The sequence below is a fragment of the Hippocampus zosterae genome, chromosome 1, assembly GCF_025434085.1.
Source record: "Hippocampus zosterae strain Florida chromosome 1, ASM2543408v3, whole genome shotgun sequence".
NCBI lineage: Eukaryota > Metazoa > Chordata > Actinopteri > Syngnathiformes > Syngnathidae > Hippocampus > Hippocampus zosterae.
The window spans coordinates 16,423,316-16,445,382 of record NC_067451.1 but is presented as its reverse complement, the minus strand read 5'-3'; the positions used below and the strand labels follow the sequence as shown (position 1 = coordinate 16,445,382).

At 42.7% G+C, this 22,067-nt stretch overlaps 2 protein-coding genes across 3 annotated transcripts in view; one reads left to right on the top strand and one right to left on the bottom strand.

The window, feature by feature from the left end:
* Positions 1-18,939, bottom strand: part of LOC127600451 (heterogeneous nuclear ribonucleoprotein A0-like) — a 219,843-nt gene extending 200,904 nt beyond the window's left edge. For both annotated transcript variants that reach the window (XR_007962358.1, XM_052065011.1), the window contains exon 1: positions 18,926-18,939. The gene's annotated coding sequence lies outside the window, so the exon portion shown is untranslated. The remainder of the gene's footprint in view (positions 1-18,925) is intronic.
* LOC127600542 (complexin-2-like) overlaps positions 14,575-22,067 on the top strand; it is a 54,620-nt gene continuing 47,127 nt past the window's right edge. Inside the window, exons 1-2 of the mRNA XM_052065205.1 lie at positions 14,575-14,833; positions 17,866-17,977. Of these exons, the coding sequence (XP_051921165.1) occupies positions 17,947-17,977 (31 nt within the window). The 5' untranslated portion in view covers positions 14,575-14,833; positions 17,866-17,946. The remainder of the gene's footprint in view (positions 14,834-17,865; positions 17,978-22,067) is intronic.

Below are 22,067 nucleotides of genomic sequence, written 5' to 3'. Positions count from 1 at the left end.
TTTCCTCAGATTTGAGCATTTTGATTGGGAGCGTGGATCATCATATTGCTTACTGTTTATTTTTAATCTACAACTGAGATGCCTAGAATCCAAATTTTCAGTTTGAAAAGTTGGAGTCTGTTCAATACAGTGAAACTCCTCTACAACGAAACCTACATGGGCGAAAATACCCCCTATTGTGAAAAAGTTTTCATGCATGAAAGCCATTCCCACTTTCCTGCTCCCCCTATGACGAAAGGCCCCCCTGTTCCGTTATACGAAATCTTTTTCTCTGCTCTTACCTCGCAATGAGATTCACTGCAACAAAAACAAGCCTTCCGCAAAAGTCTAATCCAACCTCAGCATGCAACAGCGACCTCTACTGCTTCGTTTCGAAACAGCAACAGCAACCACCACACTGGTTTACACACGCGCAGTAGTCCAGGACGTATTCGTTCTTGTTAGCTTCAGACGCAGTATGAATTGCATTGCTAAAATGGCTACAAAATGGACCTTTGCAGACCAAGGAGTTAAGGGGAAAAAAGCATTCACGCTTGAAGACAGGATAAAAGTAATAAAAATGAAAGATGGCGGAAGCAAAGTAAAATACATGATGTAAATGAAAGTGAATGCTGATCGTAAATTTCGTTATCTCTTTCCCATTTTTTTCTTTCTACACTGGCTATATGAAGTGTCAAATAAGTGTATGCTCATATTTATGCACTATGTATTGGAATGAAAATAAAGAGTACACACATACATAGTGTGTTTTGTGTGTGTGTGTGTGTTTTGTGTGTGTATTTACATCTGAGATAAAATTTGCAACAGTGAACAGCCCCCTGTTGTGAAAAAAATTCTTGCTGCAAACATGATTTCGTTTTAGAGGAGTTTCACTTAATTGGTGCTTTATCAACAGACTCTCTGTTTGTATGCTTGCCAATCTTTGTTGGATTTTCGATACAGCGATGGCGCTTCAGGTGCATTAGAGCAGGATTAGGTGAAGATGTTGCTCCCGTTCCTGGCTGAAATCCTGACAAACCTCTTCCGAGTTCAGGCGCTCCTCCTGTCACGGTGAACGCGGTCGCACTGGCCAGATGGTGAGTTGAAACTGGGAGCTAAAACACTCTTTGTCCCCACTTGTTGACGAACACGCAAATGTACTCCACTGCCTGCCAACGTCAGCTCTCGTGGGAAGCTTCGGTTGTGGTGCCGTCCACGAGTTCTCCGATGTGGGGTGAATCTCAAATTTCTAGGTGAGCTTCGCCGTACAGGAGAGGCACGCACTCCTACTGTTCACACAAGGATAGCGTTGTTTATGAGCAAAACGTTGATTCTGGGGTCTCTGGCAAAACCGGAATCCTAAGTTTACCTGTTAACTTTTCCTCCTTGGACAAAAACTCGCTCACCGAATCAATGGGGGAAATATGGGCAAACAATTGAAGACGTGGAAACGGGCAACAGCGCGGTGAAAAAGAATGCGATTGTTTGCCAGCAACCATCTGAGATTTATAACAGATTGACTGACGTGAAAGAGAAAAGAGACGTCATTCAATTTAAAACTTTCTCGAAAAACAAAATGAAAGTCCTCTTTGAAACACCAGTGGTACAGCCGCATCTCTAAATTTAATTTCTTCATTTTAAACTAGGTTTAAAGTTTGGTGCAACACATTCAAATTTAAACCAGGATTTAATCGAGTTTGAAAGTTAAACCTTGTTGGTGCAATCCATCCTAAATCTCAGTTACTGTGTAGAAGTTTGTCATGTATTTATTTAGTACTTGGAGAAAAATGTAGTACTGGGAGGAGCTTCCCATCATCATCATCATCGTTGTTATCTTTATCATTTTGTCACCTGTCATGACACCTGTAGATACTGAAAGGTCAGCCACTGTGTTGCCCTTACATACGCACATAGCAGGTGACGACTGATGTGTGTGTGTGTGTGTGTGTGTGTGTGTGTGTGTGTGCATGCGTGTGTGTGCATGCGTGTGTGTGCGCACGCGTGTGTTTTTAAGAAATGTACCTGACATTCATGTATAGCGATAAGCAACTGTTTTCCAGATTGAGCCTTCGACAAAACATAAGAGGACCCCTCCTCAGTTATCTTCCAAGCGGACCGAGCTCGACCATCCCCGACTGTGAAATGCAAACATTCCAGGGACATGTGACCAAAGGGCAAGTACAAAAAGAGCTGCAAATGTCTTCTTTGTGCTCACAAGCAACAGAACAATTTTGATTTCAAGGACCTTCCTGTGAATGTCTTCATTTGTGGTATTAATTTACGGTTTTCACCGTCCATTGTATGACTGATTTTCTTCCCTCCACTTTTACTCCAGAGCACTGAGTTTGCAGTGTTGGGCATGTTACTTTAAAAAGTAAGCAGCTATATAGACAAATGACTTCTTCCCAAAAAGTCATGGAGTTCTGAACTCAGTTACAACATTGTAAAGATAATTAGTTACTCATCAGAGTGATAAAATGCCAACTTAAAAAATAAACAATGAATTTGCCAAACATGAAATATTTATTTTGTTCACCAAAATCCAATAAAAATGATCTTTAACCAAAATGAGAGACATTTCTTCACACAGTGTACAGCACACACATTCATTGTAATTGGGGCAATTTGTCCTTCTCAATGGATAGGTGCTGTTCTTATTTATGTTTTACGCAACTTCCCAACTTCACTGGATTTGGGTTCTATGCCGAAAAGATGCTCTGTATTGTTGTTCCCGGTGTCAACTGCCTCTTCATTGCTCAAGTGATTGGTTGCTACACACAGTGTCACCAAGCTATCATGCCATGCTGTTACAGTACTGCATGTCGAAGATTTCCACTTGAGCTCAATCAATTTATACCGTTACATTTTTGTGCTCATCGGCTAGTTCAGTGCGGCACGAAGTCGAGTGTCAAAATATTCTAGCGCCGTCTAAAAATAGAAGCACTACACCAACAGTAAAAGCACTGTTCATTCTGTTGTGCTTCACGTCGAAAATTCAATACGGTGTAATGTGTGTATATTATGATTCACCATATAGCATTATTAAATAACTGAAAAAAATAAAAAAAAGAAGAAGCTGACATTTGGCTCACTGACATTGTGAAACGTCAATGGCGACAGCGAAGGCGCCTCCGCACGAGCCGCCACCTCTGACTATTTGATGTCAACACAGCTAAAGTTCAGGCGCTGCGAGAAGATGACAGGGCATATGGCGATTGCTTGTTGGTGTGGTGAAAAACAAAGACACAACATTAACACATCCTCAGACGAATGCCTTAAAAACATTGAGACATGACATAACCTCAAAGACATTCCATGTATGCATCCTCAAAAACATAATGAGTAAACACACCATAAAGACATGCTCTCCAACATAATCAAAAACACGTGCCATCAGCACATCCTCCGATACACACCATGAACACATTCTCAAAGACAACCCATAAACACACCCTCAAAGACACACCGTAAGCATATCTCCAAAACACATTCTCAAACACACGCGATAGACACATCCTCATACTGTAGATGCATCATCAAAGTCACACCAAACGAACCAATCATCACACCCTCAAAGACAAGCTCCGACCCCCCCCAGAACATTCCATAAAACACACCGTCAAAGACACGCCGCCAACACAAACAGGACAGTGAGTGGTTTTGAACACATGGTGAAACACACACACAAATCAAACACACCTTCAAAGCCACATTGTTCAGGTCACACCATGAGCATATTCTCCAGGACATATACTGTACCATGAACACATCCACAATGACATAGAACACTCCAGGTGTGGTGTGCAGTGGCGTGTACCTAATGGGAAAAGAGGGCTTGGGCGTTTTAAAATAAACAACTCTGTACTTAGCCGGCTTGCTTATGTATGTCATGGAGGAGTGTTCAAAGATTTAGTGGGATTCACTCATTGAACATGTATCAGTGTGAACTCAGATTACAATCCCATGAAAGCATTGCGCCACTGAGGCCAATTCCCGTAACATGTCATTTGGTAGGTGCGAGTATGCTGAAGAGTAGACCCACAAAAAAAGTCCGAAAAAAAAGCTACCACTTTGGTTTGAAGCAACCATTTCCAAACGTGTCCCATTTCCTCCAAGTTTATAGCACTTGTGTGACACAGGTCACAGAGTGACAATGCTAAATTTGAAAACTTTTGAGTTTTGATCGTTGTGTGCATGGAAGCAAATTGGATAACTTAGCATCAAATGTCAAGCTTGTTAGTGAGGTTGACTGAGATGGAGTAGATGACTCATTTCTTTGTCAAGTTGCTCTTGGGCAGCTGCAATTTTGAATAATAAATACTAGGTTCTATTATTTAATAGCTCAGGGAAGTGAGCTGTGGAATCAGATTGATGTTAGATCCTCCTTCCGGATATGAGCTATACCCTATAAAGAATAAAATGCATTCTTTAATTTTGAAAATGTGACTAAGTGGAAGTCTCCAGAATTGTTTGAACTCTTAGGGATTTTTTTTCATGGGTAGACTCATGATGCCAAAACAAATGAAACAACACTTGGGTGTGGGTTTGAATTTGAAAGTGACAACAACTGTTGCGATAGGATCAATTATAAAACAGCTTAAATGAGAGAGTGTAACCAGCAGCAAACCAGAGATCTGTCTGTTGAATCTGTCTACATTAAAAACATTTTTGTAATTACCCGATTAATGTGAATATATTTGGACTAAACAGGTTAGCAAGCACTTAGTTTTTATCAGTTTCCAGGAAAAGGTCTGAGGCCAATCTCTAAATTCCAGCAGAAGAGCTTTTTTGTCTTTCTTTTTATTGCACAAATTTATTGCCGCCACCGCCGTAATCCTCAGAACGATTTGTTGTCAAGCGACGTGGCCGCGTTACGCAAACAGCGGCGCAATCAACGGCTGCCATTTCTAACACGCGCTCTCGCTTTTTGTAATGGATTTCCTGATGTTGCTGTGCAGTAATATTTGGCCCAAATCGGCTCTCCTGGAATACAACATGGATATTTTTTTCCCTCCCCCACACACATAAAACACAATCCTCTGGATAATCTCTGTCACGACGTGCCAACGGTGCCAGTTTTGTATTGTTGCATCTTCTTTTTCCTCAGTACTGTGGAAGGGTGCCAAAGGATGGTTTGGAGCCGTGCTTGTTGGAAGCCTTTTAATGATTGGATCTGAACAAATATTAGCTATGCCCGTTGGTTTGCTTAAGTAGTAGGGATGGCACAGTGGTCAACTCATTGGCAAAATGCCTCACAGTGTAGAAATTGTCAGTTGCAATGCAGCCTAACTGTGTCCAATTTGCCCCTTCTTTCTATGCCTTCGACCCTATTCAGGATAATCACTCCGGATCGAGGATGGAAAGATAGATACTGCAGTTGGACAGATATAATTGCATTAGTGACAGCTGCTCAACCCGTATTGTTTTGTGTTTTTTGTTATTGTAAAGTGTCCTTGGGTGTTTTGAAAGGCACTTATAAATAAAATGTATTATTATTATTATTCATTCATGAAAAATTATTATTATTATTATTCTGACATGACCACATTCTCAAAGACACACCATCAACACCCACACACTGTGTCATGAATAAGTAGTATCAATAGTAAGACAGACACATCTGTCATACTATTTTGAACTAATTTTCTTGTAACGACACTGAGAAGAAGATGATAAAATGATGAACCGTGCAGATCACTGCTTCATAGGTGAAAGGCATGTTGCTGGTTTTCCCAAAACAATTTAGATTTTAGATTAAGATACTATGGGTTGTCAGCAACTGCATTAGCTCCATGCTGGGGGAGATGAGGCAATTCCACTCCGGTTCATTCATTCATTCATTGTGATGGAGGCGTAATGGAATCCGCCGGCTGTTGGATAGAGGCCGCCTGACGCCTGCGGACGTGGGGATTCTACTTCATTGCGACCACGCCGCCAAGGCCCAAATGACTATTTGCATAGTAATAAGCAGAATTTGCAGATGCCCATCTGGACTGATGACAATATGGATCAGAAAATGTAGTAGGATACATAGCATTACACACAGCGTGGACTAAAAACACCAACTGTACATCTGTTCGTCTTCAATTTTGTCAATAATGCATGTTAAATTTGTTTGAGATGCTAAGTTTCCCCTTTTTTAACCCCTTAATTTATGTCTCGCGTTTTAAACACAATTTTGTTTTGTCAAACCTATAAAATCAATCTCAATGCAAACATGAAACACAATAAGATTTGTCAAAGATGCTGATATTTCCCAAAACACGTTTGGTTCAATCACGACTTTTTCAGGATTTACCTGGGGTTTGAAAATGGGGTGGGGCATCCACTGACTCGACGTATTAAAAAAAAGGTTCAGTCGGAATTCACTCAGTTCCTCGCCAGCATAGCCGCAATGGTAAGCCACGTTTGTTATATCTGCTTTTCTTTGTCAGATGAATAGAATTACCTTTTAGACTATCATGCTTGCTTTGTTGGTCTGTTTTGCTTTGTGTCCGTGGCGCTTTACGTTTGCTGCATCGCTCAACGTTACTTGCTGTTCGCAATCGGCAGTGCAAACGCTGGCTGAGTAGCGTTTAAACGGCGTGGGCAGAAGTTATAAAGTTAAGACTTGCAATTGCAATGGTGCGCGTGTTTAATTCTGTTTTGTTAGACGGCTGCATTGGAAAGTTTGAATGATGACTTTTGGGTGACAGGGAGAGTTCGTAGTGCCTTTGCTTCCGGGTTTGACTGCTGGGATCTGTAGTCCTTTCGTTCGGTTCCACTTGTATGGTTTCTAGTTATGTTTAGACGATGAGTCTGGATGACATTATAAAAAGATATTAAATAAGATATCCTTTATTTGTCCCACACTGGGGAAATTTACAGCCTCCAGCAGCAAGAATGTAGGTAGAAAGAAGAAAAAATATCAATTATTATCAATCATTCATTCATTCATTCATTCATCTTCCAAGCCGCTTGATCCTCACTAGGGTCGCGGGGGGTGCTGGAGCCTATCCCAGCTGTCTTCGGGCAGTAGGCGGGTGACACCCTGAATCGGTTGCCAGCCAATCGCAGGGCACACAGAGACAAACAACCATCCATGCTCACACTCACACCTAGGGACAATTTAGAGTGTTCAATCAGCCTGCCACGCATGTTTTTGGAATGTGGGAGGAAACCGGAGCACCCGGAGAAAACCCACGCAGGCCCGGGGAGAACATGCAAACTCCACACAGGGAGGCCGGAGCTGGAATCGAACCCGGCACCTCTGCACTGTGAAGCCGACGTGCTAACCACTGGACTACCGGGCCGCCTTATTTACAATGATAATGCATCATGCTAAAATCAATGGGTTCTCTCTTTTCATGACTGCACTCAAGTATTTTTCCTTAAAAAAAAATATTGGAACTCAACGTGTCTGTTTTTGAAACTTGGAAGACAATATAGTCATTAACAAACCTAATGCACGTGTTTTGTAAACATCAAAGCATTCTAAAAACGTTATTAATTACAGTTTATACATCCATTTGTTTTGTTCAATCACTGGTTGGACGTTTTATTTTAAATGACTGCATGAAAACCATTTGTGAGAGCTGGCCAGTGTGCAGTGACATTTTTACATGTTTAAAAGTCAAATGTTGCTCTTGAACACAGACCTTCACCGAATTTTTTCAATGGCAATCATGCTCAATTTTCAACCCCCCTCTTGCTCTCTCAAAAAGCCACACAGGCTGCGATCAAGTGTTCTATTAATACAAAACGAGGGCCCGCTGCTGTGTTTCAGATAGATCGTTTTAATGAAACTGGCACAGGGACAAACGGGCTCGCATGAATCACTTATGAGCCGACTTGTTATTTCCTACCGAGGGGATGTATAAAAACAAAAATGGGGAATTTTTTTAAAATAAATGTGCATGTGTCTGTGCCTTTCAAATTAAGTACTAATGAGTTTGAGCAGATTGAAAATGACCTTTGTGTGAATGTACGTTGCAGGTTTGTGGAATTTAGATATTTCAATTAGAGCCTCTCAAATTTGCAAAAGATAAACTCAAATTTGGTTTGGATCCAATCTACTGTATATCCTAACATTATTGAAAAACATACCAGATTATAAAATAAAATCAACGTGAGAATTAAATATCATAGAGGTTTCAAGTTGACATACTTTTTGTGGGCTTGGATCAAGACTGGGGACACTCTGTCTTGATACTGATGTTCATTGAATAGCTTGTTCTGTGGGCCCTGTATTCTTTTTAAAATCCATCCATCCATTTTCCGAACCGCTTGATCCTCACTAGGGGCGCGGGGAGTGCTGGAGCCTATCCCAGACGTCTTCGGGCAGTAGGCGGGGGACACCCTGAATCAGTTGCCATCCAATCGCAGGGCATACAGAGACGAACAACCATCCACGCCCACACTCACACCTAGGGACGATTTAGAGTGTCCAATCAGCCTGCCATGCATGTTTTTGGAATGTGGGAGGAAACTGGAGCACCCGGAGAAAACCCACGCAGGCCCGGGGAGAACATGCAAACTCCACACAGGGAGCTGGAATCGAAGCCGGTACCTCTGCACTGTGAAGCCGACGTGCTAACCACTGGACTACCGGGCTGCTCTTTTTAAAATCACTTTTGATTTTATTTTATAATTATAATGGGGACATACAGTAGAACATGTGTTTCTGTTTAGTACAGGCTAAAGGAGGCGCAAACACCCATGTGATGCAGGCAGACAGTGTCTCACTCCAATTTTTCTCAAAAGCCATCAATCAGTCTCACCTTGACAGATTGGACTTGCCCTTGCCCCTAAATTAATTAATTAATATCAACCCCAATGGGGCTCCATTTTGCCATATACTAAAATATAAAGGTGTCTTAGTCGTGTTAGATATTTTCGTTATGTCAAAGGTTCAGGTCAGTATCAGTATATTTATTTCTGTATTCCTCTGCAGTGTAAACGGGGGGTTTATTGTTCGCCTCATTTGCGTAGCCGTGACGTCCCGGATGCATCTGAGAATGTGCCAGTTGTGCAGCTTACAAACCATTGAGAATACCGTAGACTAGTCTACATGAGCTACAGTGTCAAAATTAAACACAGTATGCATTGCGTATTGAATTAATTTCATTTAGTCAGATGTGCTGTTGCCGTGTGTGTGCGCAGATGCATGTGTCTGTGTGGGTAGCCTATATTTTATTGAGAAATCGTTCCGATGTTGTATCAAGGGAGTCGATGGATGTACATGAGACAAAAAGCAGCCAAAAAGATCACATCTAGCCTTGAACGATCCGATGTCATGCGAACAACATAAAAGCTGCATACGGGTATACAGAGTGTCGATTGTTAGATGAGCTTGAACGTGGACCTCGGCTCTGCCCACGAACGCTTCTGCCCTGGAAGAGCTCTTGCCAGTCGACACGTACGGGTGGTCGACACAAGGCTTTTGGGGAGACCACTTTGGTGCACCAAAGCGCTACTTTGAGACCTGATGGATGCATGTGCGTCCATTAAAACAACAGTCAACTGATCACTTGCCACTGCAAGCCTTATCTTCACTTTGATTATTGCCTGCAGGTCATTGATCCCTTTGGATTCATTTAGTGTGTGTGTGTGTGTGTGTGTGTGAGACCGTGTGTGAGCATCAGATCTGTCACCACAGCCCAGCAAGCCTCGCTCAATTTTACAAATATTATTAGCCATTTTTATGGTGAATACAACAGCCACATCAGTTAGGTCGGGTCACCCCGTTCAGAGGGTGTCTGCTGAAGAATTAACAAGGAAGAGAATAACTATCTTCATTTTAGTTTAAATTTATGAAACGGTTCAAATGGCTCTTTAGTTTCCGACATGTAGTATGTCCCTCCTCATTTGCTGTACAGTGACTCTAAATGCGTAGTGTATTTCTACAGCTTTTGGCCCCTGGGTCCAGGTTCTTTAAATCGAGGTTCCACTTTATTTAGAGATGTTAACCATTGAATGTTGTCCAATTGGCCTCAAAGATCAACAAAAAGGAAAACGAGTTCATAAGTGCAAAAAGTCACAAGTGCAACAGTCATAAGTGCAAAAATTTTTTTTGGAAATGAAACTGATGGACGCACATTTATACACACACCGAGTTGTGAGCTTGCTGTCTCGGCTGCAGGTTAAACGCGGGCACTTGGGTAAGCAGTCTTGCATCACTTAACATGTCAGAAAACCGCAATCACTCATCCCCAAAATATATGTGGACATCTGTACTTATGACCACATCATCCTCGAAAAACTTTTCTCCACTATTTTGATGTTAACATAAATATTGGTGACTATTGATGGATGAGCTCAGTTTTTGCACATTGAAGTACCGTATTTTCCGCACTCTAAGGTGCATTCAGTTTCCCAAAAGCTGACAGTGCGCCTTATAATCTGATGCACCTCATATATGGATCAATATTCTGATTTCTTCGACGTGTTATGTTTGTCTGGTTACATTTGGTTTGGTTTCCTCATGTGCCCTTTTTTGTCTCCACCTATTCTCGTCATCCGGGTGCCTTGTGTTGAACCGATCAGCTCCCTGGACCCTTTGTGTCTTATCCAGGTGTTTCTCGTTGTCTCGTCACTTTGCTTTTATTTAGTTCCCCGAGTTCTGTCGGTCTTCGTTGGGGCATGCAAGTTGTGAGTATGTGAGTTGTGCCAATTGTGAGCTGTGAATTGTGTGCGATCTGTGTGCTCTGCTTCTGCCACAGATTTCCTTTGTTACTTTGGCTTCCTTGTGATTTCCAGGACTTTGTTTGAGTACTTAGAGTTCGTGTTTTTCCAGTGTACTCCTGTTTGCATTTTTGTTAAATACATCTTGCGATCTGTGTGCTCTGCTTCTGCCACAGATTTCCTTTGTTACTTTGGCTTCCTTGTGATTTCCAGGACTTTGTTTGAGTACTTAGAGTTCGTGTTTTTCCAGTGTACTCCTGTTTGCATTTTTGTTAAATACATCTTGGTCAGTCCACCCTGCTCCAGCTCCCTTGCCTCTTGCCTGCTTTTTGGGGTCCTACAACTAGCACCCATGCAATATGTCTTATTTTAAATGTTCTGTAAAGCGCTTTGTAACAGCTGCAGTGGTTCTGAAATTGCGATATAAATTCATCTGTATTGTATTCACTTTAGCATAGCTCCATCTAGTGGATGCATAGCGCAACCACAGCCATTGTCGTTACTTCTATTCTACGCATCCTATAATGCGGTGTGCCCTATATATGAAAACAGTTTTAAAATAGGCCATTCATTGAAGGTGCACCTTACACTCCGAAGCGCCTTTTAGTGCGGAAAATACAGCATACTATAAAAAAGTACACAAAAGCAAAGCTATTGCACGGAAAATGGCATGATCTACAATATTAAGCTCACCAAAATGTTTCTTTTTTTTTTACTGAGACATGTTTCCTACACGGTTATGAATGTGATGAGAATTGTTCTGAATATGTGTAGATTGTATTTCATGAAGCCCAGACTGTGGATGGTCATTTTCTGGCCACACACCTGTTGACAAACACCTGCGCTTTCCTTTTGCGGTGGAGCTCAGAAGGAAATGGCTGCTTGTCAATCAGACAAACAGTGAATTGGTTTCACTTGGGCCTGTGATTGTGCGCAGTGTAATGTCAAACTTGGTGCACAATAAAAAAACGCTGTAATCAAGCAATGCAAATATTGCTCAACTTGAGGAGAAAGAGGGTGAGGCAATTATGTGTCGAATTTGCCCGTTGGATCGAAGTCGAGTGCGTCTCATCCCAAGTCCAATGATTTGACGAGCCCATTCCCAGGTTTGCAATTATTTTACAATTATACTCTTTTCTTAAATAATATATATTTTTAGTTCACCATGCATTCCTTTAGCACTTGCATGTATTATTCTTTTTCACTATGACTTTATATGCAATCATGTGGTGCAATGTCACATGCTCTTCTGATTCATGTCGCGCCTTCCCCGTCACCCGCTGCTCTTTTGAGACCGCAGCGCACCATCTGCATTAACCCTGCATGGGATCATTTCCCGCTCATGGTGTCCGATGTGGACGTAAAATCATTAGCACAGTGTATGATGTCATTCTGGTCACGGGTATGTACTGTACTTGTCACCCTGGTAATAAGCCAGTCACAAATTTGACGCTAGTCATAATTAAGAGAGACCTAGCCCTTTGCACGCCCTCAGTACATAACCGTGAATCTCACTGATTGGCGCTGTGTGGCTTCACACTAAGGGGGTCTTTGGTGGAGAGCAAGTCCTGTGGAAAAACATTTCCACGCCATGGTCCCCGACATGCGTTTCACTTTGCAATGCTCCCACACTTTCGCCCTCATCCCGTGCCGTCCACCAAATAGTTTTGTTTCTGCCACCGACTTCCTGTGTGTATGTAACGCAAGCATGTCTCAATTTCGCTTTTCACTGGGTCGACATTCTCATTTTGGATACACAAAACTTAATGTTTGAGCCGTGAGAAGATATCCGCTTAAGGCTTCCGGTGGCCGAACTATATCCCATCAAGGTGTTGTGGAGCTCTTCCACATTGTGCTAACAAGGCACTCTAAAGCCCTTGTGCTTTTTTTTTCTGCACCGGTTATGTAAACGAGCAATACAGTATAGGGCCGATAAGGTTAGCCTCTCCCGGCCTTGGAAAGTTGTTTATCAATGAGATTGATCATCAGACATGCAACCACGCGTCTGACGTGCCTGCAAGCCCTGTGAAAATCACTTAATGTGAATTAGTATTGACCGTCGCCCCTCATCAATGGAGCCCAACCGCAGCGTGGAGGGAGGAGGAGGAAGTAATGAAAAGAGTCGACGTCATGCTGACATATTGTGGAAAAACGCGGCACTGTGCAACAACAGCGTGCAAACGGCCTCTTTGACTAAACAATGGCGGTGTTCTTATTTCCACGTGTATCGGCGAATAAAATAATTGCCGCTTCCTGGATGGAGGCACCATGCTGCTATTCATGCACTCTCTCATTCTGTGTTGTTGCTGCTAGAAAACCGAACACACAGGAAGTTGCTCTGGATTCCTTCACAAAAACATTCAAGATGGTTGTTGTAGTTTTCAGTGTCCAACAGCTGAAATGACACCAAAAGCATCAAATTCAAATAAATAGTAATTTATAATAATAATAACTCTGGTTATTGGTTAGCTGACTATCGAACCAAAAGATAACCAAACACAAACTAACTAATTAATTGAAAAAAGTGCCAAATAACTAAGCTTTAACTAACATACAAAGCCAATTCCAGTGAAGTTGGGACACTCTACAAAAACAGAATACAATGATTCGCAAATCGCATTCAACCTATATTTACCAACCACAAAGACAAGACATTTAATGTTCAAATTGATAAACTTTCTTGCTTTGGGGAAATAATCATGAATGTAGAATTTTACAGCTGGAACACATTCCAAAAATGCTGGGACATGGTCATGTTTCAGCTTCAGCTGTTCCAGTGGTGTATTTTATCCTTCATAATTTGTAATGGTGACAGGTCTGGACTGCAGGCAGACCAGTCTAGTACCCACACTCTTTTACGATGAAGAAATGCTGTCGTATCACGTTCTGAATGTGGTTTGGCATTGTCTTCCTGAAATGAGCAGGGCTGTCCATGAAAAGACCTTAATTGGATGGCAGCATACAGTATGTCACTCCAAAACCTGTATCCACCTTTCAGCATTACTGGTACCTTCACAGATGTGTAAGTTACCCACGCCATTGGCACTGAATACAGCCCCATACCATCATACGTTTTGGCTTTTGAACTTTGCCTCTATAACAGTCTATATGGTTTTCCTTTTCCTCTGTAGCCCGGGGGAACACAAAATCTACATTTTCCCAAAACAATTTTGAATTGCATGACTTATTAACCAACAAAAATACCAAATGACTAATAACCAGCTTACCATACAAACAAGTGATAAAATAACCAACTCACAAACTATGTTGCTAACCGGCCTACTGACTAATGATATAACCAACTCATCAAATAACTACTAATGTATACAAATTTAATTAAATGACCAACTAACCCAAAATTAAAATCAACTAAGTAACTAACTAACGGCCCCCCCACTGCCTGCGAATCTTTCTGCTGTAGACTGCAAATTTCCCCAGTGTGGGACTAATAAAGGTTATTTTATCTTAAATAATCCCAGCCACTCACTCACTAACTCACTCTTTGAAAAACAACCAATTAAATGACTAACTCGTTACAGTTATCTATAAACTTAAAACTAACTAACCAACTAACTTGAAAAAACTACTAACAAACCTCGAAAACAACCCAGCAATTGAGCCATCACCAAGAAAAAAAAATAACGCCTCAAATAACTAAATAGCGAACTAAATAACCTGTTGACAAGATGGCAAGTCACCAAACACCCGGAGAAAGTGCAAACATTTGGAGGCTCGCTTTTCCGTATTGGTTTCGCTTTTGAGCCGTAACGCACAACTCGGCCGCACAATTGCAAAGCCATTGAAGAAAAACGTGTTCGTGTGTGTTTGTTTGCACGAGCGCGTGTGTGATGAAAACCTTCCACGTTTGATTGATGGCTCTTGTCCGTCCATGTTGGGAGGGAGGCGTGGACAGAGCGAAAGGGAGGAGGAGGAGTGGGGTCGTTAGCGGGACGTTTTCCTCCTCTGCTTCACTCTCTCCATCCTGTCACGGCGTGAGCCTCATCCTCCACGATACACCACCACCACCACCACCACCACCTCCTCCTCCTCCTCGCTCTCCGCTCGTGCAGGCAACCGCAAGGACGTCCTCCTCCTCTTTCTCTCCCTTCTTCTTCCAGTGCAGACGATGCGAGCAACGAGCTGCTAGGACAACTTCTTCTCTTCTTCCTCTTCTTTTCCTTGCGAATCGCAGGTAATGATCATCGACGTTCGATGCCAATGCTGATGTTGCGTGGGCGACGTAAGCGCCGGAGCTGTCCACTCGCGGCGGTGCTGAAAGCGCCTTCGAGACGCAGGAAGGCGGCGGGGCTTTTTCCGCACGCACGTCGCTCCGCGTGCTCGGGCAAGCCCGGGTCGAAGGGGGAGTGGCGTGTACGAGTGGCTGCCGTGCCGCTTTGATAAAAGGTGGAAGAAGTCGACGGAGGATAGGATGGAAAGTTTGACCACACGATCGGAACACAGAAACGCACACACACACACACTCGCTGTCCCCGTCAAGTCTGTTAGTGGTGCTCGCTTTCTCTCTCTCTCACACACACAAGCAGAGGTCACACACCATTAATAAGAAGAAAACACACACACACCGAATTCAATGGGCTCGATTGTGTGTTTGTGTGTCAAGCGTGTAACAGTGGTGTTCTATTTGTTAGTTCTGAAATTGTTAGCTTGTGCGTGGATGTGAAGTATATGCCGATGGTTGTAGTTGGGTACTGGTCGTCTCCCAGTCGTGTGAGGGTTTTGTGTACTCGCGTGTTGTGTTTGTGTGATGTTGGTCTGCTTGTTTGTAAATTGTGTAAAAGTGGTGTCTTATTTCCTTCTATACTATGCACTCGGTGTGGAAAATGTGTACTGATGTGTGAGGAGGTTTGTAGCAATAAGTGTACTGCTTGTGTGTGAAAATTGTGCGTTGTTCGTGGACTGGTGGTGTGAAGAATGTAAACTCATGGTGAGTTGTGTGGAAGTTGATTTTGAATTGTTTCAAGCGTATGTGATATTTATTTGTCAAATGTTGAAAGGTGTGTTTTGAACATTTGCTAAATGTTGATTATTTGTTGGTAAAATATGTGAACATTGTGTGCTTTTGTTTGTGTGGGGTTGTCAGATTATTATTATTTTTTAAGTTTGTTGTATAAATGTTGTGTGATATTTGTGAGTACATCACGTAAAGCTTTTGTGTCATCTATCCATCCATTTTCTAAAGCGGTTATCCCCGTGAGTGTTGTGAGCATGGTGGAGCCTATCCCCGCCGTCTTCGGGCAGTAGGCGGGGTCCACACTGAACCGGGTGCCAGCCAATCGTAGGGCACACAAAGACAAACCAACATTCACGCTCACGATCGCACGAGGGACAATTTAGAGTGTACCATTAACCTGCCGCGCATATTTTTGGAACGTGGTGGGAAACCCGAGTACCTGGGGGAAACCCACGTAGCCACAGGGAGAACATGCCAACCTCACACAGAAAGCCCCAGGGTTGGGTTCGAACCCACGACCTCTGCACTGTGAGGCGGCCTTGCTTACCAGTCTGCCGCCGTTTTTTTTTGGTGTTATTTGTCAGTAAATTGTGTGAAGGTTGCGTGCTGTTTTGTTAATAAAGTGTGCATTGGTCCTCTGGAAATTGTGTACTGATGGGTCGTCTTTGTTCCTGAGATGTGTAGGTTGTGTTAACTGTTAAAATAAAATATATGTTGGTGTGCAGAGGTTGTGTGGCGAAGTTGTGTGCTAATGGTGCGCCAGTGTGGGCATGAGTGTACTCTGGGTTATTGTTACTGCATTGTGTGAAGATTGTTTGCATGAGTGTGAGGATGGTTCTCTGATTGTGTACTAGTGTGTGTGTTGTAAATGTGTACTGTTTTCATCAGGGGTGGGCAAACTACGGCCCGCGGGTCGGATCCGGGCCGTAGGTCCTTTTAATCCGGCCCGCCGAAGATTGGTGCACAATTAAGGTTTGATTGCATTCATTTCATTTGGACTTGTAATGACAGGTATTTCAACACCAGGTGGCGCAGTTACTTCAAGTTGCAGAGCACAGGGAGGGAGGGGAAGACGAAGAAAGAGGGAGAGAGTAATGACCATGGAAGGGAAAGTGATATGTATCTGATTAAACGAAGCGGGTAACAAAGTACGAAACATTCAGGAGACGCCTGGAGTCGGAAAGACTCAAATCTACGAGACTTTGAAAAACAAGGAAGCGATTCTTACTCAGTCCGATTCTGGCAATTTCTATGCTCAGAGTGAATTGCTTGTGGCTCAAGTAAATGAACATTTCCTAGAATGGTTTGATTGTTATCATGTTAAAAACTTTCCGCAAACTGGACCGCTAACAAGAGTCGGAGAGCAGTCAAATGTGTAGAGCGTGAACAACAAGCGGCACAGTACACATCCTTGGGGAGAACCGGTGCCGAGTGTGATGGTGGAGGAGAATGTTACATTATTACTGGCATACAAAGACATTGTGCTATCTTCTTTATTTTCTATTTGTAACTTTTGGCCCGGCCCTCCACAATATTTTCTGCTTTTCATTTGGCCCCCCCGGGAAAATAATTGCCCACCCCTGGTTTCCATGCTAGTGTGAGGTGGTTGTTTGTTTGCTACTAAATTTTGCATCGGTCGCGTGCTCCAGCACTGTGTGCAGGTAGTGTGTAAAATGTATATTGACAGTGTGCTGGTGTGCGGCTATTGTGTACACTTTTTGTGGAGTATGTAGATTGTGCGTAAAAATGAAAATATTGTGTGCTAGTTTTGTGTAATTAAATCTAGTCCGTATGCTGGTTGTTCAGAGATTGAGTGCTTGTGTGTTCGTTATGTATTGGTTGCGTACTGGTGATGTGTTGTTTGTTTGTAAATCGCGTCCATGTTGCAAGGTAAAAGTGTACATGTTGTGTTTTTTGTGTAAAATGTGTTGTCTTTGTGTTGTTGTGTGAGGATGATTTACTGGTAATGTTCAACACATGCAAGCGGCCTATCCTCGTTCCGGTGGGAAGATTGTGCGATGGTGTATGCAAGTTGTGTTTCAGTCAGCGTGCCGGTTTTGTTCTCGTCGCGTGAGCGTGTGGAATACAAATTGAGCGCAGGTTGTGTGCTGGTACGTGTTCAGAATGTGCGGTAGTGCGTTGTTGTCTGTGAGCAATTGACCTAAGTGTACGTCAACTGTGTTGTGATCCATCGCAAAGCAATGGGATTCATTTCATTCGTTCTCCCCGCACCCCCTCCTCTTTATTTTCAGATCTCGGGGACTTCTACTCATCTACCACCTTTGAATGTGACATTGCTCTGACCAGCCAGGGAATAAAAAGCCATCACCAGCATGAATTTCGTTATGAAACAAGCGTTGGGAGGTAAGATTTTGTTTCTTTTTTTTATATATTGTGGCACACATGAGTCAGCAAATGTTTGTTTGTGGAAAGGCTTTTCCTGTCAAACTCGAATGCCTTCCGGGATGTTGCCACTCACTTATTTGCATTGACATAGCCCACATGAGGAAGATGCAATGTGAGGACTTGATGCAAGTCCACTGAGGTTGGGGGAAATTTTGGCATCAGGAATGGAGGCATTGCATCTTTATATTCCTGCCAGTTGGACCTTTATCAAACACAAGATGCTTGGTCAAGGTCCCACCGAGTGGTGTTTAATTTGACTTTTTAATTAGACTACAAAGTGGTCTTTCAAGGGCACTTCTAAAAATTCATTGTAAATTTTTTTGTGGGTCTACTCATGGTAGGCATCCCTACAAAATGACATTGGTGGTCAGTCAAAAACTGGCTGTATTTTATGAGCAGGATCATTGACATTCGGTGGTATGACATCCTATTTTTCCACGATGCACCACACCCACACAATGACAAAAACATTTCATAGTATGTGTTGTCTCCATGTCTGGGATACAAGATTGAAATTCATCTTTCAACAACCCCAATGAGAACTCCAATTTTTTTACAATTTAGTTTCCTCTATTTGTCCGGTATACACCATTCAAACTTGGTAGCAATTGCGAAAAAAAAACCTCACAAAAAACTGGAGGGCGACTATGTCTTTGAAAGGTTGCTCGAAATCACCGGAAAAAAAAAAGGTTGACAACAACCGTTTCATACCCAAAATGGCAGTCTTTGTTTTTTGGGGGGCAGTGCTTCTTCAAACTTTTTTGTCAGTCTACTCATTTTAGGCATGCTTAACAAATCTCATGTTGTGAAATAATACTGGTTGAGTTTCATATTTTATGCCAAGTCAGTGAAATTTGTTAACATGTTATGATGCAACACTATGACAAAAACTCAAAACAAAATGACAGACTTCTTACAAGTTTTTGGGCATGGCTTCTGGAGACTTTTTTTGTGGCTTTACTTATGACAGACATTCCTTACAAATTGCATGCTGCAAAATGAAATAAACGTTGGCGGCTGAATTTGAAAAAAAGATTCCAACAAAAGGTGGTTTTTAATTTATTTTGATTTATATTTTTTGAGAATGGAAGAGCGGCCAAAACAGCAATTTAGTTATCCTATGAATAATAGCACCACCACTAAAGATGACTTCTAATCTGCCATCTTCTCATTTGAGAACATGTGATGCAATTGCTCCCCGGACGCCACATTATCATACAGCAGACAACTGGCAATCATGTATGAATTTCATGTATGAATATGTAGATAGTGAAGCTCTTTGTGTGCCTTGGAGAATCTTTGAGCGCGAGTGTCCTTAGAATTGACTAACAATGTATTCCCTCGAAATAAGGCCCAATTAAAGGTAAGCCTTTGGAGAAAAGGTGACTATTCCCCATCATTTGTTCGCCTCATTTTTACCCAGTAGAAGAAGAGCCACTTTGATGTGTGTGGCACGTGTGTACTCATGTGTTATACTCTATACTCCAGAGTTGTATTGGTTTATGGTAACGGTGGACTGGTTGTTGTACACTGGATACATCTGCTGGTGTTCCTTCAACACCTAGGGTGTTAATTTTAATACCTCTAAAGTGTTTATATGCATTCACACTGAATGTTTTTAATCAATAAATGAACAAGTGTAGGCGGCCCGGTGGACCAGTGGTTAGCGTGTCGACCTCACAGTGCAGAGGTCGTGGGTTCGATCCCTGCTAAGGTCTTCCTGTGTGGAGTTTGCATGTTCTCCCCTTGCCTGCATGGGTTTTCTCTGGGTACTCCGGTTTCCTCCCACCTTCCAAAAACATGCATGGCAGGCTGAATGAACACTCCAAATTGTCCCTAGGTGTGAGTGTGATCGCAAATGGTTGTTTGTCTCTGTGCGCCCCGCGATTGGCTGGCAACCGGTTCAGGGTGTCCCCGCCTACTGCCCGCAGACAGCTGGGATAGGGACCAGCACCCCCCGCGACCCTAGTCAGGATCAAGCGGTTCGGAAAATGGAAGGTGTATGACAATGTCTTTGATGACATACCTTGCACAGCGGCTTCCTCGACGTCGCTCTGGAGATGGCGCCACAAAAGCAATGGGAAGGAACTTCTCTGCCTAGGTCAGGGATGGGCAACGTAAATGACTAAAAACATCAGTGACCCAGCCGTTATGTCGTGCAATCATTTATTTGCATCCTTCATTTTTCAAACCCAAAGACAGTTTTTCCCCATAAGATACCGCACTCAACCTCCGCTGACCAGTATGAGAGCGTCTGAGATTAATGCGCCCAATTTAACACACCTGCTCCCTATTCCCATGATAGTCTTCGTAACGCAAACAAAAAGAGGAGGGAAAAGGATTAAGTGGACCCAAATGATGACAATTTCCTGTCGGGTTATAATACTTTTGTTGCCAGCTGTTTTAGACATTAATGACAGTGTGCTGCTTTATGTACAGTAAGTACCGGCGGTGTGTTGGGATGTGGCGGTTATGTATTAGTTGTGGGCTGATGTGTAGTGGTTGTGGGGTTTTAGCCTATCCACAGTTGAACAAAGCAATATCTCTTTCGATCTAGTTCGATTACTTATACGGTTTTCCCGATCTTTATTCAGCCAACGGACATATTTTACATTCGAATCTCACGGCACTCCACCGACCAAAAATGTGGAACACTGGTTAAGTCACTTCTGCCATCTAGTTAAAGAGCATTTAATTGTTACTGTCACTATACATCATTTGCTTTGATCATGTAATGGAAATTGGAACGTTTCCTGCCACACACGCCCCAGACAGTGGTTGGGAATCAATGATGAATATTATTAACCATGGCTGACATTTTTTTTTTGTGTGTGATTGTGTTGTGGAGCTCAGTGTGTGTAGAGAGTTGAAGGTCATGCGAACTCTGGCAAAAATGTGACTTCCTTTTCATCTAACGAACCACTTTGGAGTGTGCGGCGGATTAGCTCCAGCTAATTATGTCGGCCTCTTCATGTGAGCTATGTTCACACTCCATCTGCTCGCACCCGAGCTCGACGCTCACATTCCCCCGCCAAGTTTGTCTCCCGCTTCTGTGCTGCTGCGACCGTCCTCAAAGTGCGGCATACAGAGGGGGTTGGTTAGAGCAGCAGGAGTCCAAGCATGCACGTGAAGCAACAGCCGGTTGGACGTGTTAGTGCCGACTGCAGCGCTGCGACACTCTGCGCCGGAATAAAATGGCCAAACAGTCGACACTCGGATTTCGATTCATAAAGAAGCTTAGGAGAAACCCAATAATGCGTCTTTAGTGCAGCTTTTGTGGTTGACTAAAGCTGATGGAAATATTTTAAAACGACGTTTTATCGTGATCATAAATTGGGGGAATTTTATAATGTTAAATGATCGTCAAAATACGATCATGATCTCTTTTAATCCACCAACTTTCATGGATCACCATGTGTGGCATTTTCTGTTGAGCAGACATTTCACGAGTGAATGGCTCTCCCCAATTACCACTAATGCAGCTTCTTTTTTTGTGACGTCAGTTTGACCGTTTGTGGACAATTGCAGCTGGCGGCGTTCAACTTTTGTTGTGTCATTGATATGTCTGTGTTTCAATGCGCTTTCGTGTGAGTCTGTGAATGTTTTCAAGCTGTGGAATCCTGTCGCGATAGCAGTGAGCTGTGTGTTGATGAAGGTAGGCCTCCATCGTTGGCGTAAACACAGTGTCTCCTATGTATGAATAAAACTTCTATATGGATTGGAACTGTGTTTAATGTGCTCATGGTAAATGGGTTGTCACTTATCTAGTGCTTTTCTACCTTTGGTACTCAAAGCACTTTACACCGTTTTTTATTTTTTTATTTTTTTTTCATTTACCTACTGATGGCGCAGCATCACGAGCCACTGGAGGTTCAGTATCTTCGTCAAGAACACTTCAACAAGGTTGCATTGGATGGGGACGACCACCCTCCCACTGAGCCGTGCAGCCCTCATATTCGCGGGACTCCCTCAGACTCGCACTATAGCCAAAAAAGCTCATTTTGAGCAAAGTAGACACATGACAAATAGATTCATGATCAGATAGATT